General features: G+C 36.1%; 1 protein-coding gene across 1 annotated transcript in view; it reads left to right on the forward strand.

Moving 5' to 3' along the window:
- LOC140149187 (protein Wnt-5b-like) overlaps nucleotides 1-11153 on the forward strand; it is a 177568-nt gene extending 166415 nt beyond the window's left edge. The window contains exon 7 of the mRNA XM_072171396.1: nucleotides 9977-11153. Within this exon, the coding sequence (XP_072027497.1) occupies nucleotides 9977-10435 (459 nt within the window). The 3' untranslated portion in view covers nucleotides 10436-11153. The remainder of the gene's footprint in view (nucleotides 1-9976) is intronic.
- Nucleotides 11154-12302: the final 1149 nt, after the last annotated feature.

Raw genomic sequence — 12302 nt, forward strand, 5'->3', positions numbered from 1 at the left:
TCCTGGGATTTATTGCATGTGTAAAAGGTATGGCTTACATCCATCATCCTCCACAAACATGGAAACACACTTCTTTCTTCTATTGTGAGTCACGTAACACACTTTTCCCCTTTCTGACATCTGACCGAGAAACCTAGTCCCCCTTCCTTATTCAGGCTAACCACATTTCTTCCGCTGATGAAACAAATGGCGCGCAAAAAAGTTCTCACTCTACCGATCTGTATTATTCGTCAGTTTTTGTCAAACTAATCGATGATATACGGATAGTTTCATGCTACCATCAGTTATTTATGATATGGGGATAGAATCGAGTACCTAATTTATGATCTATTTTGGTCAAGCCTCACTAGGATAAGGCAATACCTGATGTACAATGGAAAGCCATGGACATCCTATTGATGAAGTCAGGGATATACCATTAGACTACCATCTTTTAATAAACTTTCGGTCAAAAGATATGAAATGTAATTGCATTTAAAAATGTTACGTTACTTTATTTATGAAGGAAAAGTAGACTACTTCACAATATACAACCTTCATAATATTAAATTTAGCCTAATTTAGACTTCCATGTCTGTTATAAAGTACATTAAACGTCATAGTCTTGTAGCAAGTTAAACTACTAACATAAATGCTTTGAAGTTAAACTGAAAGTTTTGAATGTCTACCATAATGCAATCTCTACGAATGCAACGTGCTTTGTGATTGTTAGGTGACTTAAGAATTATACTATTTATCTTAAATCAAAACTTTTTAACTTGATAATTGCTCTGAACTATGTAGTTCGTGACTAAAATGATTGGACAGCACATAGGTTTGCATGAGACTGGGCCACTGCCTCTCTACTTACCCTTCGGGGTACGTCGTTAGATCGACGGGGCGGGAACCTTTGGTCGTGTCTTTTTGGAGCTGAACAGCGGATGCTGTGCACTCATAACTCGGTATGAGTATAACCAAAGCCCGTGGCTACCTAATAAGAAATTGGTCGCGTTGTCTAGCTATCGTACTTTAAGTACAATGACATCAAACACTAAGACTGGGTAGACATTATTTTAAAGAAACATTCAAATACATGCACAATGACAGACAGTTTACAAAATGAGTGATACAAGGATATGCAAATGACTCCCCAATACCCTTCGCATCCTGTAACTTTGTCATTCTGTTTCAGTATAAAAGTTCGTCAGTGAAAGTGAAGAAGACAATATGAAAAGAAAACACCACCATGATCGGGTGGAAACGGGTATTATGGATCCATATCCATATTTTGTCTTGATGGATTGGAGGAAATTGAAAACCTAATTAGTAAATTACTATTATGTCAGTCTGATAGAACAGTTTGCTCTCAAAGAAATGTTTCAGGTTAATATGGTAAAGCTTACTGGAATCGTTTATATACTGACTTGTGAGTTATCTTATTATCCAGCACGTTTAACATAGGATAACATTATTCAAATACCAGACCTTACCTCCCAGCCTTCACGACGTTTATTGCGTCCAATACCTTCATAGTTCTTGCAGGTGACTTATTCACTTGACTTGCCACGTGAATCAATCTCCTACAGATGTTCAATGGTATTGGACGAGATTAACGTCGTAAAGGCTAGGAGATAAATTCTGGTATTTAAAAAAAAAACCAAAAAAAACACCACCAAACAAAAAGAATTAATGCATTTAAGGAAGCAAGTTCGATCCCGCGGTGAAGATAAAGCTGATAGAATATCTTTCATGTAAAATGTTCGTTAACACCCACCCAGACCACACCGTAACGATGGATATAACCCAGAAAAGAAAAGGGCAATGTTTTTGAACATATTAAAGCGTGTCAAACCACATTCTTTTCTTGTTTCAACAATTCAAAACGTAGTTTCATTAAATATGTTGTTGTAGTCTTCTGGCAATATGTCACAAGCAGGTCGTATTTAATTAGTCATTCTACTTTAAAAAGTTTGCCAACAATTAGGTCACGTGATCAAGGACTAAGCGAAACTTAATGGAATTGATCTGGCACAATACAGAATAGCAATAATAGTTAATTGTTAAAATACATTTGTTGACGGATTGGATTCTGGTTCGCGAGTGTCTTACGAAAACATAATTGAATGTTGGCAAGAAAACTTGAGTACTCTACATTTTCCAATTAAAACCGCAACGAAAAGTAGAAAGGTGAAAACGTTCTTGAACCTTATACAGAAATATGTTGTACGACTTCTCTTTTGCCTCTGAAAGGAGTAGTAGCCCATGTGTGGTTAGGAGAAAAAAGTTTTTAAATCTTATAACTCCCAATAATATTTACGAATACCACAGATTTAGTTTTTGAATTTAAAACCGAGTTGCACTTTCAAGCTGTATCAATACGCCAACATGGCGTAATAAAAGAATCCGTGTGTGACAAAAGCGCAGAACAAACCTGAGAAGCACTGAATAGGTCAAATCATACACAATTTGAACACTAACCTATCAAATTGCTTGGACAATTTATACCTAAGTAAATATTTCAAATAAAAGACTCAAAAGGTGGTTTTTACTTTGCCGAACAATAGCGGTGCAACTTCAGCGATTTGTTCAACTGCCTATCAAAACGAAATCCATTAAATTTGTTACAGTGCACCGGGTATATACTCCTCAGTAAGAATGGAGTTAGAATAACACACTGGTATACTTGTGGTTCCAGGATTCCTGTTAGGAAGAATCAGCCGGAATATATAGGACATGTCACGGTAAACTAGCCAGGAAGGCATGCTACTGTCAGCCTGCATCATGTGCATGGTGATATTGTGCGACTCTTTCTTTCCATCAACCCCAAGTGTATTCAGCTAGTAAAACGGCACCTAGAGCTTTGAAAATTATAGTCTAGTCTTAAAACTGCTAAACGACTGACTGGTTGAGTATATCCTTGCCAACGAAATGCTACCCACTTCTAGGTTCCAGGTTCTAAATCCCAATCACAGGAAAAGTAACTTTAAAAATGAGTACAAAAGATGACAAAAACTAAACTAAGTTAACTCGTTAATTAAGCAATTTAGCGTCTGATCTGTTTCTAAGTTTTTAAGACAAGAATGTGTCTTCATTTCAGACGTATACAGCACGTGCTATGAATAATGTTCAATAAGAAATATGATAGCACGTAACCAACAATAATCACAAAACACATAGCATTTTACATAAGAAAAGAACTCCTCAGCGCATCACAAAAACCAAGAAAAATAGGAACGTACTTAACAGGTGACACTTCTATACATCGTTATGACAGTACACAGTGTACATTTTTTTTAAATTTGAATGACCTACCACACAAGTCAGTCTTAGTAAGATGTAGACAGACATATTCGTTGTTTCGTTAGTTTTAGTGTTGGCATTCAGATGCGTTCCGTCATTACTCGAAGAGCAAGACAACAATGTAGACTTTCCCTGCTCTGAACCTCCGCCGTGCACACACACGGACTTTTGGTGACAGTGCAAAATGAATGTCTATGGGGGAGAGGTAACCATTACACCATGTCCACCACAGCAAGGTCTTTGTGATAAATGACTCTGGCTAAAATATCTGAGCCTTGAATCTATGCTTTAAGTGTTTAGATTTGATCGATGGTGGCTCCAAGTAAATGTTACACACAAATTTGATGTCGCGACTATCCTGAGACAGAGGTACTTCTGGACCCGCGTTACGCCATAGGCATATGTATTTCGGAAGTAATCAGTGATAAATGCGCTTTAACAACTTAATGCTTTAAGTTCTTAATTTTTAAATAAAATTATTTGGCCATTTCGAGGACACACTTCATACATGAAATCAAATTAAAGTGTTTTATTTTACAATTTTATTATAAACCATTATAAAACATACCAAAGTAATCTTCAGAAATGGAAGGTAGACTTGGGGCTCCATTACTGCATCTAATTTTGAATAGTTTACAAAATAGTACACATCAGTCATAAACTATAATTTTGTTATTTTCTTGTGTCCATTATACAAGTCAATTCAATTATTATTATATCAATTTTCAACCCCCATGTATTGCAATTTGTACGTTGTTAAACATAAATAAATATTATCAGCCTACTCGATTCGAAAATGATTTCAACATATTCCTGGTTTATATTCCATGCTCTGTGCTGAATATTTTACTATACCGTAACTCTTGACAGGTGACACAACTGTACATCACGAAGTACCCGATATAACCCAGCATAAGACTAAGAAACCAACTGTTCTGAAAATGCTTGGCTTCTTTACTTTGATCACTTTCTTCATCGTTTGTAAATCCTTTCGGAACGATGACAGGAATCATATCCAAAACGAGGGTCGGTCTAATGTAATGAGAGTTGACTTGTAACCCCATATATTGATTATTTTCATGGCATTTCTCTATGATCACATAAACACTGTACCTTTGTCTTTCAAACAACACATGTAAAAATTATATCACATACTTGATTACGTAACAACATCAGCTTAAAATCAATGGTCTACAGTCACTGGTTTAAACTGAGTCGTTTTTGTTAAGGTTAAGAGGCTGAAATGAGGTATTGTTGTATATTTTAGATTTTCTCGGGAATTAAAGTATGGAGAGTGCTGCCTTTTGGAAAAGTAGTAGAACACAAACTTCCAGCTCATAAAACCATCTTTGCCGGGCTGGAATTTTTTTAGTTTATTTATAATGTGTGGTCAAATATGTGTTATTTTTGACAAAAACAAGGCTTTTCTTTCTATAAAAATTTTGATTTTGCCAAAAATACCAAACGTGGAAATTTAATTTGTTTGTCTCCCTAGAAAATGGGCCGCGATTAAAATATAACTGTTATTCGACTATTATTACATTTATACAAAAAATGGTCAGACATAAATTCTAAAAGGAGCATGTCCACTATATCAGTGTTAATTTCATGGTAAGCTTAAAACGCCAAATTCAAGTCACAAAATATATAATATTAGTAAAGAAGCGAATGGTAACGTTGGTATGTGGAAAAGAACTGTCAGTTAACAATAACAAAGTATATGTGCCCAAAGATTTGTCTTTGGCATGTCACTGATGTTGCTTTTTTGAAACATTACCAAAAATATCAAAAAACCTCCCAAAATTTAAAGCAAACATGAACCTTCCAAAATACATGTTCGCACGCGGCGGCCCAGTCACTACCCGCCACCGCTGTGATTTGGGGCAACTCGTTGATTCCCCTCTCCAGATTTACCTGTACATTGTTGAAGTTCAAAGACGTCCCATTTCCACCCAAGTTTAATAGCAAGTCTCATATTTTACCAAAGGACCCAGTGTTTATTCCTGCCCAAAACTAGCCGTATGTATTATGTACTGTTGCTGTTCTCGGACGTTTTAAAGACATGCCTTTCGGTTCTTACATTATGCAGACTGGCAGACTGTGGCAGACTGGCAGACTGTGGCAGACTGGGTTAGAATATGAGACTAGTATCAACATATCCCATTTGGTATACTAGTGGTAGTAATGTCAGGTTAGAACTACCCCTAATGGTGGACAAAAATTATCAAGGTCATGTCAGGGTCATACAGGCTCAAATTGTCACAGATTGTTGCAGGTTCATAAAAATTGGTGTGAAGGAAAGGGAGACAACAAGCTACAACAAATATCTGACGTAAAATCGATATATGTTTACGTATAATATCTGGTAGAAATATATTATCGATTATTGCACAGCCCCTAAACATTTAAATACTGGAAATAGAATGGGAATAGATTTTAAAAAAATACCGTAGATATGTTACATCAAATATTTTACATCCAATAAAAAGTCTGTAGGGTCACTAACACTATTAAGATTTGACAACCACTTTCCATCCTATTTATCACAAATCTAGGCCACCACACACAGCTACACACTATGGACCACAATGACCCCATCCCAATGGCATAGCCCAATAACCTGAATTGAACAATCATAGTGCAAAATTTGACCTGAAGTTGCAGAGTATGAGTTTTTATCCCCATATTTTGAAAGGTCATTCAATGAATGTACAAATGTATTGGGGTTAAAGAACTGTGCCCCTGATAGATGAGCATGTTGTGGATCCTAGCGACACTATCCATTATAATACTAGGAACACAAGAGGATGAATTCCTAGCATGAGGGTCAACCCAAATATATTGCTCAATACAATAGGGGATATTTTGTTAAATAATTGAATTGAATTGAATTGAATTTACACAGCAACTGTTGTAAAAAAATGACAGTTTTATAATGATGGAAAGTATTTCATGAACATGCAACAATCCAGTCTGCCAGTCTGCCAGTCTGCCACAGTCTGCCAGTCTGTCAGTAATGTAAGAACCGCATGCCTTTGCTGTAATTTAAAAGGTCCGCCTTTTTGCATATTTTGCGTGATTTGGCAATGTCCCTAGTCTATTGATTTTATGCTAATGTTGTTACGTAATCAAGTCCATGATATCATTTTACATGTGTTGGTTGAAAGACAAAGGTACTGTGTTTATGTGACCATAGTGAAATGCCATGAAAAGAATCCATATATGGGGTTGCAAGTCAACTTTATTACATTCATTACATACAGCCGACCCTCGTACCACAACTTGAAAGGAGGAGTTTGGGGATTTCATCGGTTTCGCCGTACAAAAATAGTTATCATTATATACGACCATGTACTTTTTTATCCAAAATTCTGAAAGTCAATGAGAAGTAGTTGTAATTTTCCTAAGTGTCGTGTAATGGATTTAGAAATGTTTGATGTTATGGCTAAAACCTAAAAAGAAAAACATATGTAATCGGACTTTTCTTATTACGCTGAAAGCCATTATTTCTACCAATCCGTTTAGTATAATATCCAGCAACATTGCAAGCTCTATTTTTATAATCCATCTCATGTTTCATACAATAAACAGGTTTTAATAATTTCCGTAAAATACCATTTCTTATTGTCAAGCGATTACCGAAATGAAAAAAAAGTAAGGAGATTTGGCGTGTCATAACATGAACATTCTAATGCTTTGAGACCTTCTGATCTCTATAGATTAATACCGCCAAAAGTTTTACATATTTATGACGAATATTATAAGCATTCGGCATTAGAATTTGTATTGCTTAATTTGTCTTGCGTAAGTGTGTTAGCCTCTTATTGACTTTGTTAATAGTTATCATAGTTGTGATAGTTATTAGTACAAAACCGCAACTAATTTCAATTACTGGAAAAAGTAGGTTAAGAGCTGGCAAAGTACCAAAGCCTTGCAATCCCCGATTGATTCATCTATCGAAACGGTGTTAGAGGCGATTCACGTGGGTTGCATGGTTAGTTAGGTGAATTTGCATTTGAAGTTCAACTTGTAATGGTTTGGTTCGAACCCCTAAGGCACTTTATAGTACTTTCTCTTTTTATTGACAAGCTTCATCACACGGTTGGTGACCCCGTGGAATGGGACTCAACAGCAACAGGTTTAACAGTAATTCATTTAAAAGTATAGAGAATTTTACAATATTGAAGCTTTTTATGTGATTTTTAATTGCTTTATTTGTTAACAACAATATTCAATGTTAAAACTATTGGAGGGCTGCAATCCTTTTCTATAAACGTCTTTTGTTTGTTTGTTTGTTTTATTTCTTCTTTAACCTGGGACACTCAATCAGTTGAAAACACAATTAATCATCTGTTCTTCCTTGAGGCCCATACACCCAGAAACCCATGGCACGTTATAGAGTTTTTTGTTGGTTTCCATTTCTTCGTCTTTCTGTTTGCTGTCTGTTTGTTTCTTGTACATTTATATGTTTATTATTTTATAATGTTGATATGTTGATATGTTTATTATTTTATATGTTGACCTGTTAAGTAATTACTATAATCATAAAGAATATGTCTAAAAATCGTTTAAACTTTACTATAGGACTAGTAGTACTATATTTCGTCCGCGCGCGTGACGTCAATGTGATGTGATTCAAGAGTCCCGATTAATCACATACATGTAATATCTGAATTGACATCGCGCATACAAACTCCGTGCACATCAGACGAAAACCTAAACCTACTTTTAAATACAATGTTAGGTACATCTGTACCAGACACGTCCCATGGTGGCAATCATTGCGCGTGTCTGGTGCAGATGGATCTAACCTTGTATTTAATAGTAGGTTTAGGTTTACGTCTGATGTGCACGGTGCTTGTATGCGAGATGTCAATTGATATCACCATGATCATTCACCTATTATGTGATTAATCGGGACTCTTGTCGGCACGCGCGCGGACGAAATGTAGTCCTATAGTAAAGTGTCATTACCCGACGAGAAACGTCTCAATATAATTCTGTCAATGATAAAACTTAATGAAGATTAAAAAAAATTACCAACGACATTAACGAAGGGGTGGAGATTTGGTAAAAGTGTAGTTATATGCATGTCTGCTGCGCATTGTACTTCACCTCCACCTTTCTGTGAGCTACTTGAAATGCTCAATGTAAAATCTCTCATCATGGCCACTCTCAATTTGCTTATATTTCAATGTTGCTATTAGGGTTAAGTGAAGGGGTCAGGTCCAATGTTACGACAGTGGATTAACTTTTGAAACTGAATGTATGGGCAGGAAGCTGGGAGTGGAAAGGTCATGTATGCAAGCCATGCGCACTTCAGGCTCTATATATAGCATTGTTACTCACTTCTGAAGTTCTATTAAAATTGCATTATTTTGTCATGGGACCTTAGATAAAGCAATCAAGCAGCGCCCTCAATCACTTATCTGGACATATCACAACAGTTATTGGATCCCTATCAATAAATACACCAAAGGCGCCACTTTCAAGACAGCAATTCGCTTGTTTATCTTCCCTTAAGGGGATCAAGTAAAAGCTTAATTTTGTAGCTTTTTTGCTTTTCCTTTTATATTCCATTCATTTTTGTTCATTTTCAAATCTTGAGAGTAAATTTTACCGTTGAAATTCTTTTATTGTACAAAAAGAGACCATAAGCTGTTTCCCCATTAGTCTACGAGCTTAAAGAGAAGGGGGCAAGATGTTTGTTGGTAGACCACAAGGGTGTTACACCTATTGCCCTTAACAAAATATTGGCAACTATTACTTTCAAAGAAAGCAAAATAATTTACAAAAGATGAAGTAATTAACTGGAAAATGACTTCAGTTTAGTGTACTACCATGATGTAACATGATACGTAATGCTAGATTCAGGTAAAAAGCCAGAAATATCTTTATTTGTTACAAAAACGACATGATTTGTATGCATTGTTAGATTAGTCGTAAGGGTACCTTACATTCTTTCAAAAGTAAATGTTTTCCTAATATTTTGTCGAAGGACAAATAGGATTATGATAGACGGGTTGTACACAGGTCAAATTGAGTTTATTACTAAAATATCAACCTTTATTGTCATATCATTCATTTACAGCCAAATAAAATACATTCTCAACAAGCCATGACAGCATAGAAAAAGGGAAAACAATAATTGCAAAAGGAGGGATCATATTTTGATAATAAAAGTCATGCCATGTACGCAAGCACACTGGTTAAAAATTCCTTGGTTAAAACATTTGACCCAACATTGGTAAAATAATTTTAACCAACTTTAGTTTGGTTGGTTAAAATGATTTATCCTACATTGGTTAAAATTATTTTAAACATTGTGTTGTTCACCTGGTAACCACACATTTGTTCGAAAGGCTACGTTTGGTATTAGGTGAACAACACAGTGCCAGGTCTTTTAAAATAAGTCACCCAAATGTTGTCAGTTAATCAACGTTGGGTAACCTGTTTTTACCAACGAATTGCTAACCAGCGTTTTGAGTACGTAACATGACTTCTATCCCAATCGGTTATCAGAATCGGGTCTGATTGGTTAAAAGAATAGAACCAGCAAAATCGGCATAAGTCGATGGTTATGGCCCAAGAAAGGTGCGAAAATGCGAAATGATTGTGACCATGATAAATAACATTTAAGAGACAAAGACTATGACATTAATTGTTTTTATTTTCTTATATTTTGTCTTTGATATAGGTGGTTTACAATAACGCAGGTGTCCAATGTAAGTGTCATGGTGTATCAGGATCATGCAGCCTCAAAACATGCTGGCTACAATTAGCACCCTTCAGAAGCATCGGCCAAGTTTTGAAATCAAAATACGACAGTGCTTCAGAAGTGCAAGTTACCAAGAAAGGAAAACTACAAATGACAGATTCCAGATTTAACAAACCTACAAAAGACGATTTGGTCTACTTACAACAATCACCAGATTATTGTAATTATGACCCTAGAACAGGGTCCTTAGGAACAATGGGACGTGAATGTAATAAAACTAGTATGGGAATGGATGGCTGCGGACTAATGTGCTGTGGAAGAGGCCATAATTCGTACAGGAAAGAGATTGTGGAACGATGTAACTGTAAATTCAAGTGGTGTTGTTATGTCCAGTGTAAGAGATGTCGGAAAACCGTCGATGTTCATATTTGTAAATAAATACTATTATGTGAAAAGGTTCGGAAATTACATGTACACATGTACAATGTACAACGCAATTATACGCAGATATGTAATGTTAGAGGCAAGGAGAAAGGGCTCTTCGGGTAATCGGTACTGTAGTTACCCGGTCCACCAGAACAAGATTATGTGTCTTCTTGAAAAAAGTGATCGTTGTTGAAACAGTTTCTTCCATGGACAAATGTTGTTTTACGCAAGAAGATAATGCATGGAATACCGCTTGTACGTCAACGAATTGACGAAGTATTGTCTTTAAGGCTGTGGCCATGGTGGACAGTACAAAAATATTTCCGACCGACAGAAACGTTGTTCATTCAGGGGAACATTGGAAGGACCCGCTTACAAAATTCAAACCGCTGTGTAGCTTTTTGAACAAGTTAGTTCCAAGTGAAAATTGTTGTTCTTTGTGAACAATTCAAAGTATTCAAAGTGGCATTTCACCACTACAATAGTGGTTTCATCAGACTGGCAACCCATCACATCTGGAAGCTTCCTTTTACAGGCTACTGGATCAGGAACTTCCGTGGAGGTCGTGATGAGTTGAGAGAATAGGCCTCCTTTTCCTTGTTTAGAGTATCCTTTTCGACGAATCGATCCAGATATCTTAATCTTTCAGCCACCTAGTGGTCTTGTCAGCTTCTTTGTCGGTAACTAGTCGATGATTAGTAGACGCAACATGATCGGAGTTCGCTGACTATTCACTCAATATCTTCTTTGACCAACTCATCAAACCCTCTACGGCAGTTCCTGTAGCCTATAAAAGGAAGCAGTCAGATTTGATGAGTTGCTAGTCTGATGAGACATGGTGTATTGGTGGAACGTCACTAACGGTGTGAGACCTTCATTTTACTTGGAATTCTTCACAAAGAAGAACAATTTTCCACTGCTCGATTTACTGTTTTGTTGAACGCAAATGTACCAGCGAAGACTGAACATGTTTGCTGTTTTTAATCATGGTAATGATCGTGTGGAGAGTTCTGTAACCAGTAATCCTGTCTCATTATAATTATTGTTCTTAACAATTGATTATGGGAAGGAAGTGATACTATACAGATTGGCTATGCCGTATAGCGCATGTGTAACCGTTGATTAATTCTGCATTATTAGACTAATATGTTCTACACTTTATAATATCTTCCCAGTTGAACTTTTATTTGGACAAAATGATATTGTGGAACGCTTTGCAACCATATTTAAGAGATATGTGTTCATATGGTGACTTTTTAAAAACAATTCCAATAAAACTGTAAGTAAAAATTGCTTGGTGCTTGGATAACATGGACATGATGGCCAATTGTGAGAAGTTGTATAGAACACTACGGTATTCATATGATTTTGAGTCACAATATATTGACTCAATTGACTTGTAATAGCCAATTCAATTGATCAAGGTTGATGGCCTACATTTTGCATTTCAAATTCAAAGTGTCGTTTGTATCTTGGATCAAAATGAGAAAACTGCACCATCAACACGAGCAATAGATAAAGGTATTGTTTATTTGCAAATCATTGTTGAGGATTAGTGACCAAAAAGTCGCCGCAGAAGTGATGATGTAACAGGATTAACTACCATAGATGAATCATAGATGTCAAAGAACAGAGACAAAGACCTGGATCATAATTCTATAGGAAATTCATATCGTGCTGATCACTCGCACCTGTAAGATTAGTATCTTTGAAATAGAGGCATTGTATTCAATCTATGATTGCAGACATACACAGCAGATGAGTGCAACCTGCTTGTAGTGTCGGGCAAAAATTGTAGGCTATTTATCTATTCCTATGGTAGTTAATCCTGTTAAATCATCACTTCTACGGCGAATATGGAAGTGTTTTTCTATGGATG

This window comes from Amphiura filiformis, chromosome 3 (assembly GCF_039555335.1).
Source record: "Amphiura filiformis chromosome 3, Afil_fr2py, whole genome shotgun sequence".
Lineage (NCBI taxonomy): Eukaryota > Metazoa > Echinodermata > Ophiuroidea > Amphilepidida > Amphiuridae > Amphiura > Amphiura filiformis.